At 45.6% G+C, this 21,230-nt stretch overlaps 1 protein-coding gene across 3 annotated transcripts in view; it reads right to left on the bottom strand.

The window, feature by feature from the left end:
• PAK2 (p21 (RAC1) activated kinase 2) overlaps positions 1-21,230 on the bottom strand; it is a 75,845-nt gene that overhangs the window by 20,676 nt on the left and 33,939 nt on the right. For 2 of the 3 annotated variants that reach the window (XM_040427760.1, XM_040427761.1), the window contains exons 2-8: positions 9,563-9,774; positions 9,170-9,264; positions 8,415-8,565; positions 7,914-7,948; positions 4,548-4,652; positions 3,528-3,654; positions 1,254-1,317 (exon numbers count right to left, since the gene is read on the bottom strand). In XM_040427760.1, coding sequence (XP_040283694.1) covers positions 1,254-1,317; positions 3,528-3,654; positions 4,548-4,652; positions 7,914-7,948; positions 8,415-8,565; positions 9,170-9,264; positions 9,563-9,752 — 767 coding nt within the window. In that variant the 5' untranslated portion in view covers positions 9,753-9,774. The remainder of the gene's footprint in view (positions 1-1,253; positions 1,318-3,527; positions 3,655-4,547; positions 4,653-7,913; positions 7,949-8,414; positions 8,566-9,169; positions 9,265-9,562; positions 9,775-21,230) is intronic. The other variant, XM_040427762.1, reaches the window with a different exon arrangement.

The following is a 21,230-nucleotide window of genomic DNA, read 5'->3' as shown; positions in this document are numbered from 1 at the left end:
AGCAGTATACTTACAGTCCGTGCGGCTCCCGGGGCGCTCCAGAATGACGTCAGAGCGCCCCATGCGCATGGATGACGTGTCCATGCGATCACATGATCCATGCGCGTGGGGCGCCCTGACGTCACTCTGGAGCGCCGGGGGAGCCGCACGGACGGTAAGTATACAGCTCCCCCAATCCCCACGTAACTTTACCATTGCTGCCAGGACTTTAGCGTCTTGGCAGCCATGGTAACCATTCAGAAAAAGCTAAACGTCGGATCCGGCCTTGCGGCAAGTGTTCAGGATTTTTGGCCGGAGCAAAAAGCGCAGCATGCTGCGGTATTTTCTCCGGCCAAAAAACGTTCCGGTCCGGAACTGAAGACATCCTGATGCATCCTGAACGGATTGCTCTCCATTCAGAATGCATTAGGATAAAACTGATCAGGATTCTTCCGGCATAGAGCCCCGACGACGGAACTCTATGCTGGAAGAAAAGAACGCAAGTGTGAAAGAGCCCTTACATTGCGAGTCATGATGGATACGTCTTGTTCCGCATCCCAGGACGCACTCAAAAACGCTGCTTGGGTCATGGGAATGCAAGGAAACTGTGCACTCTGCATTCTGGAGCACTCCGTTCCCTTCAGTTTTGTCCCCATTTACAATAATTGGGGACAAAACTGAAGCGTTTCCCCTGCTATTGAGAGCCGATGACAAATCTCAATAGTGGAAAGGGAAAGCGCAAATGTGAAAGTAGCCGAAAACAGGCATGTCAGAAGTAGCGACATTTTTAGGTGCATTTATATACAGAATACATGAACAAAATGGTCTGTGGAGCCTAGCTAGAGAGAGACCAGAAGCCTGTTCTTGATGGCCTATCAAATAGTCAAGCCATCAAGGCACACCAGTGGAAACACCATTTAAAACTCCAGAATCAAACGTGCAGTTTGAGCCAAAGCCAGGAGTAGATACAAAAGGAATGAGACATATGAGGGACTGCTACTACTTCTTCCATTTCTGGCTAGGGCACAGAAAATATCGTCACAGTACATGTGTTTGAGCCTAGGCTTTCCCACCTCTTATTGCCTATATACACTGGATAAGTCATAAAACGTCTAATAGGTGGGATTCCAACTTTCCCAACTTCTGGGACTCCCACCCACCGGGAGAAAAGGAGTCCCAAGACAGAGATTTTTGTGGCCCATACAGTGCATGTCTGAAGTAGTACAAAAAAAAAAAAAAAACTTTAATAAAAAGGAATAGATGAAGATTCTCACCCCTGACCAATCTTTTCATATCTAGTGTATTTCTTCTTAGGGTCGCCTATGCTCACTATAGTTCCTGTAAAGAAATGAAGAAGGTCGGTGAGAAATTCATTCAAGAGATAATCTTCAATTTTATTCTGGTTCTCTTGTTCAAGTTTGCTTATAAATGAGAACAAGAGAATTTTTGTACAGGTGATAACACTTGGCATGTATACTTTACAATACTGCCAATAACAAAATGTAAGGTGTGCACCACCCCAGCATAAGTTACTAAATGCAAAGATAGGGCACATGGAAAAATACATTAAAAAATTAGAGCTCAAGATATTGATAAAAATGCATGTTCAAAAACCACAGACTATATGGCATAGACCGTACAAAAACAAAATATTGCAGGGAATCAAGCCTAAGGCCTCTAGCACACGAACGTGCCGTGTTTTGCGGTGCGCAAATTGCAGATCCGCAAAACACAGATGCCGCTCGTGTACCTTTTGCAATTTGCGGAACGGAATAGACGGCCCAATATAGAAATGCCTATTGTGGTCTGCAAAAAGGACAAGAAAAGGACATGATCTATAATTTTAGCGGGGCCACGGAAGGGAGCAACAGATGCGGACAGCACACAGTGCTGTCCACATCCTTTGCTGCCCCATTGAAATGAATGGGTCCTCACTCGAGCTGCAAAAAAATGCGGCTCGGATGCGGAACCAAACCACGGTCGTGTGCAAGAGGCCCAAGGCCCTATGCATGCGACCATGTCCGTATTGCGGTCTGCAAACCACAGATCCATAAAATATGGATACCTTCCATGTGAAATCCCTATTTGTCTCACTCCCATTACCAGAAATTACTCATGACTAAATTTGTCGTAAATGTCTTGCGACATTTTTTTGTAATGATAGTCTATGGCAGGCATGCTCAACCTGCAGCCCTCCAGCTGTTGCAAAACTACAACTCCCAGCATGCTTGGACAGCCTACAGCTATTAGGGCATGCTGGGAGTTGTAGTTTTTAAAACAGTTGGAGGGCCGCAGGTTGAGCATCCCTGGTCTATGGTATCGCACTATGACATGAAGCGACTGTCATGTCACAGTGGGACATCATAAAATATAATTACAAATAGTAATGTCACAGTGTAGTTGTACCCAATTGTTGCGTGACAAATGCTGTTGTGTAGCCGTACCCTTATCAAGAAGATAATAGGACATGTTTTATCATTTGTGGACGAGACTCACGGATTCCAAAAAAATCCAGGTGTGCGTACCCATAGAAATGAATGGTTTAGCGTGCTGTGCTCAAGAAATGCGGATAGCACACGAATAAAACATACAGTGGTCTGTATGAGGTCATAATATGAGAGATACCTAGAGCACCAGCTAAAAAAAAAATAATAAAAAAAAAAAAAATACAGCTCACAGCATTCAAATGGATGCAAAGACGGAGGCATTGCACCTATGCAACCCAAAGAGTATATGCCGGCCGTCAGACCTGTGTCTTCACCTACCTGCTTCAGGTTGTATCACAGGAATGAACAGGAGGCAGGTATCAGAGGAGTGGTGGCATAACACATGGGATAAGACAGGTAAAGGTACAATCGCAATAATGTGAGCAACAGTTTGGTCCAATCCAGTAGATGTATGGATGCACTACACAATTTCTGGGATGTTACAATATTTTTAACTCATGAATACATATAAAAAAAAAAAAAAAAAAAAATTGATATACACTCAAGAGTCCTGTTGTGCAACTAAGGCTCCATTTACACATCCGTAAATGTTTTACGGATCCGCAAAACACAGACAACGGCCAAGTGCACATGGCCTGCACTATAATAGAGAATGACTATTCTTCTCCACTATTGCGGACAAGAACAGGACATGTTCATTTTTTTTTTTTTGCGGAAACGGAAGTTCGGATCCGGACAGCACATAGTGTGCTGTCCGCATCTATTCCGGCCCCATTGTAAATGAATGGGTCCGCACCCGTTCCGTAAAATTGCAGAACGGATGCGAACCCATTTTGCGGAGGTGTGAATGGACCCTAATGTTTATGCCACCAATGATTTGATTGAAGAACTGAAAAATGGGGTAGCTTTGAGGGGCAGGTGAAAAAAAATATTTTATGCAAATACAATGTTCAGATTGGATTTAAGAGGATGGATGTGAAACTTCCCTTTACACTGCTCAATCTTTTTGATCCGAATTAGGTTTGGGGAGATGGGGGAAAGAAAAAAAAAAAAAAAGAAAAGAAAAAAAAAGTCAGACATTAAATAACATAAGTAACTTACGAAGCTTCTCCATTATCTCATCGTCAGTCATCTTGGTCTTCTTTTTCTGCTTGTCTGCATTCCTTGCCGCACTGTCAGCATCTCCAGCAGGGGGAGGTATTGGGTCAATAACAGATCGTGTGTACATCTTTAGGGAAACAAAAGAGCATCCAGTGTCATACATTTCTTACTTCCCCAAACAGCTAAAGTACACAGTGTAAAAAGGCACATACACCCTGCAGTATTTACCAGTTGCACAGAATTCTACCATGCTTTTGTCCCCGGCAGCAGCTGCATCAATGCCTATGAGGGAGGTGGCACTACACTTTCTTAATTGAAGCCTCTGCTTGAGACAGCTGAGGGTCCAGGGGGTGGAAGACTCACCTATCAAGCAATTATAGCGCAACATGTGGATGATAATGTCTGTAAAGCACTGCCGAATATAGTAGCGCTATAAAAGTGCATAAAATAAATATGTCCAAAATGCTTTAGACATTTGACGTTAAAAGGGTTAACAGGGCTCTACCATTTAAAGAGTATAAAATGCCCTTTCCTAATATACCTGGGCTGCTAATATCTTATTACAGATTTCGGAGAACTAGTCACGTGATCGCTCCTTCCCTTGCAAGCTGCATTTCCGCTGACATCATTCCCAGGCCTTCCATCATGCCCTGGGACACAATGCCGGAGTGAATGGTTGTGGGATGGGGAACCAACTTGGAAGGTGGTCAGCCAGCACATAAGTTGTGGCACAGGGAGCAATGGAGGATGGAAGGTGTGGTGGGCAGGTTTTGCTGCCAAGGAAGAGGTGTAGTGGGTGGTTACAGTTTGGGATGAGTTGGCAGCACACAGCACTATGGGAAGTGCTGTTGCTGTAGCTGTGAAGATCGGGTTGTAAACAGCGGCCACAGCAAAACAACAGGGTTTGAACAGGAGATTCAAATTATGGAGAGGGGTACGGCAATTTGGTCAGTATCCTACCTGAAGATGTTTAAACCACAGACAACAGCTTAAATTCTAATTAGTCATACGACTGCCTACCGATTTTGTATGTTCAGGTCGTGGAGCAATAACTGGAGGATTGGGATCATCATCGTCATCATCATCTGTTGCTGCTCTTGTTGGCTGAGATCCTTTAGCATTTGGCTAAAAGAAAAAAAAACACTAAAGGCTATGGAGACCTTTGACATAGAAGATAGATTTTTACATAATTACAAAATTGCAAAAGTATTGACTTTTTTCATGTTTTGGTGCCTCACAACCTGGAATTAACATGGATTGTTTGATTTGCATCATTTAATGTACAGAAGATGTCCACAACTCTGAAGATTGTTTGTTTTTTTGTGAAGCAAACAAATAGGACTAAATAACAGAAAAAGTCAATGTGCATAACTATTCATCCCCCTAAAGTCAACACTTTGTAGAGCCACCTAATGCGGCAATCACCGCTCCAAGTCGCTTTGGATAAGTCACTTTGAGCTTGCAACATCTTACCACTGGGATTTTTGCCCATTCCTCCTTGCAAAACTGCTCCAGCTCCTTCAAGCTGGATGGTTTGTGCTTGTGAACAGCAATCTTTAAGTCTGACCACAGATTTTCTATTGGATTGAGATCTGGGCTTTGACTCGGCCATTCCAACACATTTACATGTTTCCTCTTAAACCACTCAAGTGTTGCTTTAGCAGTGTGTTTGGGGTCATTGTCCTGCTGGAAGGTGAACCCCCATCCTAGCCTCAAATCACGCAGAGTGGTACGGGTTTTGCTCAAAAATATCCCCGTTTTTAGCACCATCCATCTTTCCCTCAACTCTGACCAGTTTCCCAGTCCCATCCCACAGCATGATGCTGCCACCACCATGTTTCACTGTGGGGATGGTGTTCTTTGGGTGATGTGATGTGTTGGATTTGCGCCAGACATAGCGTTTTCTTTGATGGGCGAAAAGTTACATTTTAGTCTCATCAGACCAGAGCACCTTCCTCCATACATTTTGGGAGTCTCCCACATGCCTTTTCACAAACTCCCAAAGTGCCTTTTTGTTTTATGCTGAAAGTAATGGCTTTCTTCTGGCCACTCTGCCATAAAGCCCAACTCTACGGCTTATTGTCGTCCTATGTACAGATACTCCAGTCTCTGCTGTAGAAGTCTGCAGCTCCTCCAGGGTTAACTTCGGTCTCTGTGCTGCCTCTCTGATTAATGCCCTCCTTGCCCGGTCCGTGAGTTTTGGTGGGCGGCCGTCACTTGGCAGGTTTGCTGTTGTGCCATCTTCTTTCCATTTGGTTATGATAGATTTGATGGTGCTCCTGGGCATCAAAGATTTGGATATTTTTTTAGAACCTAACCCTGACTTATACTTTTCAACAACATTGTCCCTTACTTGTTTGGAGAGTTCCTTGGTCTTCATGGCAGTGTTTGGTTAGTGATGCCTCTTGTTAGGTGTTGCAGCCTCTGGGGCCTTTCAAAAAAGGTGTGTATATGTAATGACAGATCATGTGACACTTAGATTGCACACAAGTGACATAATTTCACTAATTATGTGACTTCTGAAGGTAATTAGTTGCACCAGAGCTTTTTATGGGCTTCCTAACAAAGGGGGTGAATACATACGCACATGCCAATTTTCTGTTTTCTATTTCTAAACAATAGTTTTATTTATATATTTCTCATTTCACTTCACCAATTTAGACTATAGTCAGATTAACAACATTGAACTTAAGGCTCTAATGTAACAAAACACAAAAAAAGTCAAGGGGGGGTGAATATATTTGCAAGGCACTGTATGTTCGTAGATACCTTGTGTTAAAAAATGGCGCTAAGTTTCAGTCTGCATTCTTTATTCCTACATTCATGTTCAGAGCCCGATATTCTGTGTGTAACCTGCTGGTAGTTTTAGACTTTTCTCACGTGATGTGTCTCTCTAGTAATACATGCTGAATTTGAGATCAGTGTCCAGGACACTGCTGACTTCCCTAGCTCTCATGTTTCAGCACAGCTACATTTCTGTATTGCTTTCGCCTTCTACAACCCATAAGGGATCTCTTCTAAATAGTGCTGGCAGACACTGAAGGGTGTGTAATTACTCCCTCCACTATCTGAACACAAATACACAGTATGTATGGATTGTCCCCCATCCACATCACAGTATGTGCTCTCCTCTCCATTCATACTCTGCTGTGACACACCCATGGACATAACATCACAGGAAATAAAGAGTTATAAGGACATGGTCAAGTGACCACTGCCCAGAACGTAAGATGGGAGTGATAAAAAGGTAAAAGAAATACATTACAAATTTACAGCTATCTTCATCAATGATTTTAAAAGGATGTTCATGTAACTAGAAAACCCTTTTAAAAAAGAACAAAATGCTGGGCAATCTGCAGGCAGCACGTTATAGAGCAGGGGGAGCTGAGCAGATTGATATATATAGTTTTATGGGATAAGATTCAGTAAAATTTTGAATTTATAGGTTTATCTCTCTACTTTTTCAAGCTTAAGCCCTAAGGGTCCATTCACACGTCCACAATTTCGATCCGCAAAATTGCGGACCCATTCATTTCTATGGGACAGCACGATGTGCTGCCCGGATACGGAATTGCGGACCCGCACTTCCGGGTCCGCAATTCCGTTCCCGAAAAAAATAGAACATGTCCTATTCTTGTCCGCAATTGCAGACAAGTATAGGCATATTCTATTAGTGCTGGCAATGTGCGGTCCGCAAAATGCGGAATGCACAATGCCGCTGTCCGTGTTTTGCGGATCCGCAAAACACGTTACGGACGTCTGAATGGAGCCTAAAGGACAAGGCCCATTTTCATTTCCTCCTCCCCACATTCCAATAGCCAAAACATTTTCATTTTATATAACCATATGAGGTCTTATTTTTTGTGGGATAAGTTTTATTTTTTTAATGGCACCATTTAATTTACTATGACTTGCATTAGAGAACGAGGAAAAAATTATTGTGGGGTGAAATTGAAAAAAAAAAAAAAGGGTCCTTAATGTGTGGGTCAATCCAATTAGAGCGATACCAACTTTGTATTTTGTTTAACTACTTTTAAAGAAATAAAAATCTTTGAAAAAAAATATATAGTTTTCTTTGCATTGCCATTTTCTGACAACCATAATTTTAATTTTTTTTTTATTCCACAGAGCTGTTTGGGGGCTTGTTTTTAACAGTTTAATAGTTTTTATTGGTACCATTTTTGGGGTCATCATGTGTTTTCATTTTCCATTACGGCATAGAGCTGTTCAGTTCTGATGCTCATTTACGGCACTAGAACTACTCTGAAACAGCTGATCAGCAGGAGTGATGCCATTGATATAAAAAATCCAGAAAACCCATTTCATGTTATACTTCTTGAGATATATAAAATGGGCTCAGTTACATCATAACATACTAATACTTACTGCAGGCGACACGCCGGAGGGGAGTCCATCTTTATCTGACAATAAAAGACAAGAAATGCTGTTATGTAAAGTTTAGTCACATATGGAAGGTGGAATAAACGAAATGCAAACTTTTTGGTGCTAAATGGGTAAACAGGCATCAATATCTGATTTTGGGAGTCCGACTCCCAGCACTGCCACAGATGAGCTCTTTGAAGATCGGGGCGTCCTCATAACATATCAAGCACAGTGCCGTTCATTGTATAGCAACCTTTCTTGGTATTGCAGCCCAGACCCATCTACTTAAATGAGACTAAGCTGTGTCTAGGTCATGTGACCAATGAGGTCACTGACCTAGGAAGAAATCCGAGCGCCGCAGCCTCTTGAATCTGGTCAGTGGGGGTACCATGAGTTGGATCTCCACCGGTCTGATATTGATGACCTATCCTGAGGATAGACCATCAATATTTTACTCCTGGAAAACCCCTTTAACATTTTGCATTTGTTGTGCAGATTTTTTACCTGGTGCTGAAAAGCTAAGGTATTTCTGTTTAGCTGTGTCCTTTGAGTCATAGAATTTCAGCACATCCAGCACGGCCTGTGGGTTCTTTTTCTGCTCGAGCTTGGTGATGTTTGACGTCTGGAGCAACCGTGCCCATTGCTCCGGCATACCCTGCACAAAACCACAAGGTTAATTACATCCTGGATAACGTGGACTGAATATATGCCTTTAAAGATTTACACCAAAGTACTACATGCGCCAATTTTAGTTTTAAAACATGCTTCATATTGGCCAAAATAATAGTGTAAAGTATGTCAGTCTTGAGGCAGTGAATGGAAATGTCTTCTATGTGTCGCATGCTGCACCAAATTTCTGATTCTGCATGGGCCAACCTGATAAATTTGGCGCAGTTTCCATCTGTATCCTAACTTTACAACTGTATTTATACGTTTGCACTAATGTTTGGTACAGTAGAATGAGAAATCTAGCAAGTTTTAAATATTTTAGATGTTACAACATGTTTGGCTTGGGTTGGAGCCTGGCACGCAATGTGCCTTGTTTGAAGTGCTCAGCAACGCTATTGATTACGCTTCTACAGAGACATGGACTATTAGCAGGAGGAGACTGGTGTCCACCTAACTTATTACAGTATACATTTAGGGCAAAACAGCACAGCATTTCATGCCATAGTTTTCCCATGTAAAAATGATGCATAGTACGTATGAAATGCTGGTTCTTTACCATCTCATACATTGAGGTCACGTGTATAACTTACAGTAAACTCTCCAGTCACAGCATCGAAGCCCACGTGTATAGTGTGTTCAAAGTCGGAAGGTGGGGAGATCTCAGGACGTTCTTTCTTCTTACCTACTGTCATAAGACAAAGGGGGGACAATTATAACAGAATCATTCAAAAGAATGACAAGCCATGCATGCAAATGACTATGATCACATGCAAAACCTTCCCTAACCAGGAGCCAATGCTTAGGTGTAAGTGCAGTTCTCACTGAAGTATTACACGGAAACCCATTCGGCTGCCATGCAATACTACATTTCTGGCTAGTCACATCATCAGACAGGGGACGTCTCTGATCCTTTAATTGTATTAAAATTGCCCGAAATGTTAAAAATAGTATGTAAAATTACTACTTGGGCCATTTCCACTCACCTTTTTCATTGTAAGAGAAGATGGATATGATTTTGTTTCTGGATGATTTCCTCTCTTCGGGTATTAAGGGAAGAGGCTTTAGGCTGTGATTGCTGGACAGGGGGTCTTTTGTCCCAGAGCTAAAGACTGCGCTGCTCATCCTCACTGGGGGGGCTGGAGGTTTATCTTCGAGCTCTCCATTATCAGACATGGTTGCTGCAGCTGACTGAGACCTAGAGGGAAAATAAATAAAAATTATAATATATATATATTAAATATTTTACACTTGTGATTGCAAGGATACCAAGCAATGAAAGTCGACATAATATTCCCACAAGGGTCGAGTAGTAGAAGATGCAACTAAATGAATCTTCATTCAGTCATTTGACCTGGGTCAATTGCCGTTTGAGGCACGGTTCCCACATTGGTGTTTTGGACTGTAGGCGTCAGCCAAAACCAGGAGTAAAACCTACAAAGGTCTAAAAGGATTGAGATAGAGAGATAGATAGATATATCGTCTGTGAAATAGTCTGTGTGATGGAACCGAGCTCGGCTCATGGCCCATCAAGCATGCCAAGCAGCACAACCAGTATACTAGTATTATTCCGTGCTCCCTCAATATCCCAGTAAGGGTGGTCATACATCTAAAAGGGGATCTCTGGGACAACTGGAAAGAAAGAAAAAAAATAACACCAATTCATGGATCTCAAGCCTACAGCCATCATTGCCCTGCAAACTAACCTTAAAAAAGGGCTCTGTTTTTCCCTATATTGAGGAGCCATTTTCAGGATAAGTCAATATCAGTTCAGCAGGTGTCCGACTGCACCCCCGCCAGTCAGCCATTTGAAGAGAATGCAGTTATGTTCTTCTGTATTTACCTGCTCGCCATCGCAGCTTTGAGCAGGTGTAATTACATATCCGCCATCCCCATTCACTGGAATGAGACGGCTTCCTCCCATTTACTTCAACTGAGAGCATGCCGCACATGACTGACTGCTCTACTTCACTCTGTAGACAGGGACCCACATCTATCTGACATGGTGGCATATGCTGGCCGGTGACGTCACCAGGTTCACTGCTAGGTGGAAGCCTCCGCCTAGCATCCCCATGGCTAGGGCAGCGCTAAAGACCACCCATTAGTGCTGGTGACGTCACAGGAAGCCTCCATCTACCATACTAAGAAAAAGACGGGTACATCATTGGCAGTAAACAAGCAGCGCAGGACAAGGGGGAGCATCGGAGCAAGAAATGCCCATATGCTCCACTCATACAGGCTAAATGAGTGAAGGGGAGCTTATGTCTGGGTTCAGCCCTGAACCTGGACAAACCCTTTAAGAATTATGGCGGCCACATGGCTTTGGGAACTTCAAGTGCAACAGAAATTTTTGATGTGCCCTTCTCCAAACGTTGCATCCGCACCATCCTGTGCCTGAGCTCCACGGGCAGTCCTTTTCTCTTCATGGCCTGTTTTTTGCTCTGATCTGAACTGTCACCATGCGAGACCTCATATACACAGGGTAGTAGCTTTCAAAATCATGTCCAATCAACTGAATTTTCTCCATTTAAAAAGGTGTAAAACCATCTCAAAAGGTGATCAAGAGAAATGGGAAGCCCCAGAGCTAAAGTTTCAAGTGTCATAGCAAAGGGTCCGAATACTTAGGTCAATACAAAAGATTTGTTTTTCCTTATTAATAAATTTGCAAACATTTCTAAACTTCTGTTTTTGTTTTTTCATTATGGGGTATTGAGTGCAGATTCTTTAATTTTAGCACAAGACCACAACATAAAACTTTTAAATTCATTGTATAGACTGTATTAAAATCATCTGAGTACTGCAGGCACAAAACATGATATTTAACACCGACGCCGAGTCCAGCTTTACAGAAAAAAATTTTAAATTTTTTTTACATAATGGGGTGAACCCAATAAAAAAAATATATATAAATATTAATATATACTAATAAAAGCCCTGTGGTGTCCATGCGTGTGCCGATTTGTTAAGTGCGCATGCGCTGCTCGCTGGCCAATCGGCACGCACTTACGGACACCGCCTGCAGCGCCCATACATGCGAGTCCGGCGGCAGTCTCTGAGAGGCCATATCCATCCTAGGGGTGGGCGATATAGGCAATATGGATTTTGTGCATATATAGTCTATATCGCCGGACCGCGATATGACCACGGAGCGGTAGTGAAGATCGGTTACCATGGCAGCCAGGAGTCACGCTACTGAAGCCCTAGCTGCCATGGTATGTTAGTGAGCAGCATTATACTCACGTGCGCAGTGGCCTCCAGTCGCTCCTTCTGTCTGTGCGGCACATTGCTAATTAGCAATGCGCCGCACAGACCTATGAGAAGAAGGAGCGCCCGGCGGCCACGGCGCACGTGAGTATAATGCTGCTCACTAACATACCATGGCAGCTAGGGCTTCAGTAGTGTCCTGGCTGCCATGGTAACCGATAGGAGCCCCAGCATTACACTGCTGGGAATCCTATCGGAACTGCCCACTAGCACCAATGATGGGGGGGGGGGGGGGGGGGGGGGGGGGGGGGGGACCCTGTGGCCACTGCCACCAATGATTAATACTGGGGAGGGGGGGGTGAGTTTGAGATACCAGGGGGGACTGCTGATGGGTCCCTGCGCCGTGCATGCCCACTATAACAAACGGCACACAAACGTAGGGCACTCACACAGGGATTTTATGTGATGGGGCTGGAGTGTAATCCTACATCATAAAATCCCTGTGAGTGCCCTGTGTCCGTGTGTGCGCGCCGTTTGTTATACTGGGCATGCGTGGCGCGGGGACCTATCAGCACACAGCGCTCCACACGCCGCCTGCACCTGCGCCAAGCTCTGCCGTGACTCCTCCTCCCCCTCCAGCTTCATCTGCAGACGCCTTACACCCCAGGATCCCCAACATTATACACATAGTACACTCCAATCCCCATCATTACACTCCAATGAGGGTTGTAGTGTAATGATGGGGGTTGGAGTGTAATACATGTGTAATGCTCTCTGCCTGTGATAGCTTCCCTCACTTGCTCCTATCTCACCCTAACCCCGTCCACCAGTCAGGAAATGGCCGCACAGTAGCAAGTAGGATGCGGCCGCTGAGGAGACTAACATGTGCTCCCTGTGCTGACAGATACCTGGGGTCCAGAATAGGAGGTTCCCATCCCCAGTGCTCCCAGCTTTGTCCTCCCAGGCTCTTGGGAGTTCTATGAACTCCAGTATGCAATGCTGCAGCAGGTACGGGCCACTCTCTGCCCGGTGTGCAGTGCATAAGGGTGTCGGTGAAGGATACGTTGTGGCAGGCGGCAGTTGCCGGGCCCAGATCCCGGGGTGTCAGTCAGCTGCAGAGGAAGCCGGAGGGGGAGGAGGAGGCACGGTGGAGCTGGGCACAGCAGTGGGCCGATGCGTAGGGGTGGGCGGTGCGCGCGGAGCGCTGTGTGTTGATTGGCCTCCGTGCATGCGCACTTAACTAATCGTCACACACGCACGGTCGCACATGCACACAGGGACTTTATTATAGAGGATATAAAAATATATACTAATAAAAGCCCTGTGTACGTGCTCAGGGCTGGTGTCCGTGCGTGTGTGCCGATTATAGAAGTGCCCATGCGCAGCGGACGGACACACACACACACACACACACACAAATCCAGGTCGCAGAGCCGGGCTCGGGGGCACATCGGCGGAACAGCAGCGCTCAGGGAGGACGACGCCGGGAGCCGGGCACATCGGCTTTCAGAGTTACTCTGCCCGGAGCACACGGGACAGCGCAGCAGTCACAGATCCCGGGGAGCCGTCCACACTGAGAGCCGGCTATCTTACTCATTATGCCGCACTGCGCATGCGCCCGCTTCCCCTCACGCGCAGTAAGGCCAGACACCGCTCCATCAGCACACACTCCACGTGCAGCATCCTATTGTAATGGCAGCGGGGGGGCAGTCACTATTGCACCGGCCCCGCTCACTTACTACATGGTGAAGCAGGAGGCCTGGCGGGCGGCCAGGCACTGGTAGCGTAACTCACTGACGCCCCTGCTCCGCCCGCCCGGCCTCCTGCCTCACCATGTAGTAAGTGAAGAAGTGAAGATCGTTATTATTATTACAGTTATTCAAAGTATTACTACTCTGAGCGGGGCCGGTGCAATACAGTGACTGCACCGGGCCCCGCTGCCATTACATTCACACTAAACAGCGACACATAACAGTGTCAGCCACAGGTACCCCCCCCCCCCCCATAACAGTGTCAGCCACAGGTACCCCCCCCCCATAACAGTGTCAGCCACAGGTACCCCCCCCCCCATAACAGTGTCAGCCACAGGTACCCCCCCATAACAGTGTTCTAGTGCCCGTTATTGTAACGGGCTTAATGTCTAAAATATATATATATATATATATCTTATATCATATATAATAAAAAATTGCATAAATTACGCAAACTAGAAAAAGGAAGTAAATATGTCGTGGGGTAGCTCCTTTTACGAAGCAGGAGCAGTCAAGGGCCCGTCCATTGTGCCGTCATTGCTTTAATAAGAACAGATTTTACTGATCGGGGTGCTCGTCACAGAGGTAAACCTAGTGCAATGGCAGGGTTACAGTTTACATGCGCAGGGAAAACCCCCCCGGTAAATATTTTACTGGAAACACTAAGCTTTAATCTGCGGTGCCTACTGTGGTGTGTCACGTCTAAAGAGGAAGTAGAAATGTGCTACAATAATGAGAAGACTGAAAGCCGCCAGACCGAGTCCTCCTCATTCTCAAAGGCAGGAGTGAGGTGGTCACAGGGCTGCGGGAACACTAAACCTGAAAGACCTGTCATTAGAATATGGGGCAGAAGTCTGTATTCTGCCTAGGAACTGACAGGCAGCAGGAGTCTGCTCGGAGGACAGCCTCAAAGTTCACCCAACACTCTACCACTCATGCAGAGCTATGCATGGGAACAGAGAAACTTAGGGCGCATTCACACGAACGTGGTTTGGTTCCGCATCTGAGCCCAATTTTTTGCTGCTTGGATGTGGACCCATTCACTTCAACGGGGACACAAAAGATGCCATGTGCTGTCCGCATCAGTTGCTCCGTTGTGTGGCACCGCAAAAAAGAGAGAACATGCCCTATTCTATAATGGGTGCATTTCTATAATGGGTGCAAATTGCAGAACGCACACGGGTGGCATCTGTGATTTGCAGATCTGCAATTTGCGGACCCCAAAACACGGCGCGGTCGTCTGAATGAGCCATTACTCGGATCCCGCAGTCATACTCTCTTCCATCTATCATCTATTTTCCCCTAGACCAGCGAAAGTATGCAAGAATAAAACTGGGAACAGAAGGGAGCAGGCCCGCAGGTTCGGACAATGCATATACATTTACACTGCAGATCCTCGGCTGGTTCCAGCTCCACTGACATGGAGCATTCAGCAGTACTGTAGTGACTGCATAGTGCAGACTACTGTTCAGACAGAAATGTGCTGTAGATTTCTATGCATGAAAAATCATAAAAAAGCATTTTAGGCTGACGCCTCCAGTCAATGGGAATTTTGGAATGCAGAGCAAACACATTTTTTGTAGTGGGGTTATTCTTCACTTGAGTGTTTTTGGGTCTATGATGTGTTTTTTTTTTTTTATATATATCGCATCAATCACAGGCAATGGCGTTTTTGCCTTATTTTTGGTGTTTTTTGTGCCACAGACATTCATTGTTTTTTGCCCCACTTTAAAAACCATATATGTCAATGTGTGTTACATTTTTAAATACATACTTGGGCTACTTTCACACTTCTGGTGTAAAACTGCAGCATGGCCATTCCACCAGACAAGTCGAGGATCAGCTGGACACAAACGGCAGTATACAGGGATCGTTTATGGTCTCTTACTATGGAGACACATACTTTTTGCAGAATAGTCCATTTACACTGGCAGATTCTCGGCTGGTTACAGCTCCACTGACATGGAGCAATCATCAGTAGTAACATTTGTTCCCAATAATCTCCAGTGTAAGGCTAAATGCACACGATCAGGATTGCATGAGGAAAATCCGCCCTGTAGGTCATGTACATTGTATTCTAGGAGAATTTGAAATTCTCAATGCACACAATGCAGATTTTTTTCAGTGCGGATTTTAAAAGCTGCAGCATGTCAATTTATTTTATTTTTCCTGACCGGATTTTCTTCATCCACTTAGTGAAATCCGCAACAATTCATGCGGATTGACCGCACAGATTTGCCTGCGAACACCTGTGGATTTCAGTGCGGATTCTCCGCACAATATCACTTCCATTCATCAAAGCAGGACTGTTTTGACAGGATGCATATGGATTTCTTCATTCTCCATTCAGGTGAATGGAACAGATTTTCAGCATTGGAAAATATCTGTAACAAAAAGTGGCCACGGGTGAAGGAGACCTAAATCCAGCTTTAGGCCCCCCTGCACACGAACAGGTGCCGTTCCGTGGGCATTCCGCATCACGGATGGGGACTCATTAACTTGAATGGGTACGCAAATCCGGAGATGCGGAATGGTACGGAACGGAAGCACTACGGAGTGCTTCCGTGGGGTTTCGTCCCATACTTTCGCTCCGCAAAAAGATAGAACATGTCCTATCTTTTTGCGGAACGGCCGGATCGCGGACCCGGTCAAGTCAATGGGTCCGCGGTCCACTGTGGCTGCCCCACGGACTGTGCTCGTGCATTGCGGGCCGCAGCACGACCACGGGGTGCACACGTTCGTGTGCAGGGGGCCTAAGAAAGATCTACAGTGGAGCTGACATCAGAAAGGGATACATACGTCCTTCCCTGATAAAAAATAAAATAAAATGTAAGGCTTGCAGAAAAGTCACAAAAAACATGCATGCGGCAAAACACTTAGCAAAAAAATAAAATAAAAAACTAATCTGCAAGTAACATAAAAAAAAAAAAGCAGTTTTCCTTTTAGCCCCAAAAATCCACAACCAAATTTATGTAGGAGGGAAGCTTAACAGAAACAAAACCTCCTGCAGCAGAATCAGGCAGCGCTAGAGTATGGATTAGCAGGCGGTCTGATTCAGAAGTGCAAGGCCGGTACTTGTACACACCTGTAAATTCCTCCTCCAACACCCGCATTCCTGCCGCGGAGGAAATGAATGTGAGCAGAGGAAACCAGCACGCGATCAGTTGCATAAGAGAAGGGGTAACAACTCGTGACGTGGCAATAACCCCTTCATTACCAACTTCTGGTAGCAGATGAGCCCCAGTCACTTCTATTTCTTGCTGGCCTTCCTATAGAGCACTGACGCACACCACCTCCATGGAGGCGCACTCAGACTTTGGAGAAATCCCCTATGGATACTGAAGCTTTTCTAAGGCTCCATTCACACATCCGCAATTCCATTCCGCATTTTGCGGAACGGAATTGCGGACCCATACATTTCTATGGGGCCACACGACGTGCAGCCCCGATCCGGAATTGCGGACTCACACTTCCGGGTCCGCAATTCCGATCCTGAAAAAAAATAGAACATGTCCTATTCTTGTCTGCAACAGCGGACAAGAATAGGCATATTCTCTTAGTGCCGGCAATGTGCGGTCCGCAAAATGCGGAACGCACATTGCCGCTGTCCGTGTTTTGCGGATCCGTGAATCCGCAAAACACACACAGATGTGTGAATGGACCCTAAGATTGTGATTGTCTATATTGCCTCCTTTGCTGGCTGGATTCACTTTTCCATCATATTAAGCACAGCTTGTTTCCATAGTTATGACCACCCTGTAATCCAGCAGTGGTGGTCGCGCTTGCAAACTATAGGATAAAGCATCAGCCTTTCTGGTGGCTGGGACAATGGAAGTGTGCACAGACCGGCGCTTTATCCTACTGTGTGCAAGCACGACCACCACTACTGGATTACAGATGAGCAAATTGACTTCGGATGAAACATCCGAAATCAATTTGCATAATACTTTGTTTGAATACTGTACAGAGCGAGCGCTCCGTACAGTATTAGAATGTATTGGCTCCTATGAGCCAAAGTTATCTCGCGAGACTTCGCATAATAACTGCATAAATCAATTTCTACTGTAAAAAAAAACATTTCCCGAACTCAGGTTCGCGAAGTAATAACTTCGGCTCATAGTAGCTAATACATTTTAATACTGTACGGAGTACCCGCTCCGTACAGTATTCAAACGAAGTATAATGCGAAACATCCAAAGTCGATTCGCTCATCCCTAGTCATAACCATAGAAACAAGCAGTGTATAATGTGATGGAAAAACGAACCAAGCCAGTGCCCCGGCGGATCCACTGGTGCAGACGTGAGCACAGCCCGTGTGACATTTTTCTCTAGTATAACTTTGTGAATTCACCAATTCTGTATATCCAGTTTCTGGATGGACCATTTCATAAGTCATGTATGGCCGTTCTCCTCCCAAACCAGAGCAGGAATGTGCATATCCTTCCTAGAAGAACCATGCTGAGAAGCAGGTCACCTCTACAGAGCTGCTTCAGTATATGTGCTGAGGAAATCCTGCAATGGCCACGACAAGTTCATTTCACAACACCACTTCCACCTTCCCGCCGCACACCCGACCGAAGAGCGCAGGTGCGCAGGGACTCCCGAGACCGGCCACACATGGGGAGAGGACACCTCCTCCACTTACCTCACTAAAGGGAGCATAATGTAAAACCAATGGGGTCCTGATTAGGGATCGACCGATTATCGGTTTGGACGATATTATCGGCCGATATTGAGGATTTTGAACGTTATCGGTATCGGCATCTATTTTGCCGATATACCGATAACGTATTGGGAACACAGAACGCGCTGCTCTCAGCGCTCACCGTGTTCCCTCAGCAGCGCAGGGGAGAAGGAAGCAGTGTCTCCTCCCCCTGTGCTGCTGCTGCTGCTGCCTCCAATGACAGGACGGAAGACAAGAGGAGGGGAGGGGCTGTGGCCGCTGCGCCACCAATGAAGATGAGTCTTTCATTAATTCAAATACAGGAGGCGGGAGCTGGCTGCAGAATCACATAGCCGGCTCCCGACCTCTATGAACGGCAGCTGCGGTCCGCGGTAGTTAACCTCTTAGGTGCCGCGGATCGCAGCTACCGCTCATAGAGGTCGGGAGCCGGCTATGTGATTCTGCAGCCAGCTCCCGCCTCCTGTATGTGAAAGAGATGTATCTTCATTGGTGGCGCAGTGCGTCCCCCACCCCAATAGTAAAAACATTGGTGGCGCAGTGCGCCCCCCCCCCTCAAGCCCCCTAGTATTAGTCATTGGTGGCGCAGTGCGCCCCCCACCCCCATCCCAATAGTAAAAACATTGGTGGCGCAGTGCGCCCCGCCCCCCCCCCCCCTTCCCCCCCAGTTCTAATCATTGGTGGCAGTGGCCACAGGATCCCCTCTCCCCTGCTTCTCCGATCGGAGCCCCAGCAGTGTAAGCCTGGGGCTCCGATCGGTTACCATGGCAGCCAGGACGCTATTGAAGCCCTGGCTGCCATAGTCAGCTCCATGCTGCTGTGTGCACAAAGCACAGGGCAGCAGGGAGAGTGCGAGATCCTATTCACTCTGATAGAGATCTATCAGGGTGAATGGGACAAGGGTTCTAGTCCCTAAGGGGGCTAAAAGTTAGTAAAAAAAAAAAAAAACACAAAAATATTAAGTATAAATGAAAAAGATTTACAAAAAAATAAAATAATAATACACGTTAACAATAAACATTAATTTTCAGCAGATTTGTGTAGGAAATTTTTTTTTTTCCTCAAAAATAAAAATACCCAGAATATCGGTATAAATTATCGGCTATCGGCCTGAAAGTTGACAAATTATCGGTATCGGCCCTAAAAAATCTATATCGGTCGATCCCTAGTCCTGATCCCATGTGCGCAGTCCCCTCAATATAATACATGTTCCAATATTTTCAGTTAGGATCCTCAATGCAATTATATTTTCCCCATAAAAAAAATTGTTTGTGCTGTGATCCACATTTATCAAACCTGCTAGAAATGAAGGCACTGCAAGCAATCAGATTGCTTCTGTCATTTCCAAAAATGGGGCCTCTGTAAAACAAACCCAGGGCCACAGAAAGCCATCCGTCGATTCTAGACATGCTGCGGCTATTCAAATTGTATATGTCCTACCGTGGATTTAGCCATTACAATTGACGAAATCTGAGACAAAATCAAACAGATGTGACTGGTGCCATCTTCCCGGCTAGTTCGGCAGTGTATGCCATGGTCTGTCCGGAGAGACAGATTTTCATTGATCAGAACCAATTACTTTTTAAAATACAGATATAAATGTTGAGCATTAAAGGGTTTGTCTGGAGATGAGTACCCCTTGGGGTCCTAACCTGTGCCATAAAAATCACCCCTCCCCTGTTCATGGTCCTGCAGCGGTTCTTTCCCAGTCCCCACAGGACCAGATAACAGCTAGGTCCAGTGACCCCACCAGCCAATCGCAGGCCTCAGCAGTCACATGGGCTTGAACAGCTGTGATGTATCATTCAAGCCGACGTGACCACTGAAGCCTTTGATTGGCTCCAGCAGCCACGGGACTAAGCCGCTTCCTGGTCCTGCTGGGATCAGAAGTGGCTGCGAACAGTTGAGTGTTTTTTTTTTGTTTTTATGTTAGGACACCAGGGCTCGATGGCTCCAAGGCCAGAAACCCTTTTAAGAATAGCAAGCCAAACTCATCGGGATTGTTAAGGTATATCTTCAGTATGACATCTTGAAGCTGGCCATACAATGGAGACTATGGTTGGATAGAAATGGACGTTGGCTCGTTCTTCAAAGCAATCCCACTACAAACATGCCAGACTAAACTTTAGCTCTAGCGCATGCTTTAAAAAAAAAAAAAAAAAAAAAAAAAAAAAGGGGAATACGCTTGCAGAAAGTGGTGAGTGATCTTGTAGTTGCAGCAGAGATTGGCTGAAAAGTTAAATTATTTGCTTATAGTTTTATAACCGTGGTTAGTCAAAATCAGACATTTTAGCAAACTTCTCTTGCGTTAGGCTACTTTCACACTAGCGTTCAGGTGTCCGCTCGTGAGCCCTGTTTGAAGGGGCTCACAAGCGGCACCGAACGCATCCGTACTGCCCTATTGCATGCTCAGTGGAGGCGGATCCGCTCAGAATGCATCAGTCTGTCAGCGTTCAGCCTCCGCTCCGCTGGCGGACACCTGAACGCTGCTTGCAGTGTTCGGGTGTCCGCCTGGCCGTGCGGAGGCGAGCGGATCCGTCCAGACTTACAATGTAAGTCAATGGGGACAGATCCGCTTGAAGATGACACTATATGGCTCAATCTTCAAGCGGATCCGTTCCCCATTGACTTACAATGTAAAGTCTGAACGGATCCGCTCAGGCTACTTTCAGACTTAGAAAATTTTCTAAGTTTTAATGCAGACGGATCCGTTCTGAACGGATGCAAACGTTTGCATTATAGGAGCGGATCCGTCTGAGGAAACATCAGACGGATCCGCTCCGAACGCTAGTGTGAAAGTAGCCTAAGTTAGTTAGAGACAGAGTAGAAGGGTTTTCTGAGTCTATACTAATGACCTATCCTTAGGATACATTAATATCTGATCAGTGGGGGTCAGAGACTTGCGGGTATCGAAATAACGATAGCCAATCGATACTTTTGTCCCGGTATTGGTTCGGTACCGGGATTTGCCTTTTATCGATACTAGGCTGCGCTACTGCGCAGCCTAGTATCGCAGAA

Source organism: Bufo bufo, chromosome 4 (genome assembly GCF_905171765.1).
Source record: "Bufo bufo chromosome 4, aBufBuf1.1, whole genome shotgun sequence".
Classification (NCBI taxonomy): domain Eukaryota; kingdom Metazoa; phylum Chordata; class Amphibia; order Anura; family Bufonidae; genus Bufo; species Bufo bufo.
Note: the sequence above shows the minus strand (reverse complement) of the source record. Positions and strands in the feature narration are given on the sequence as shown.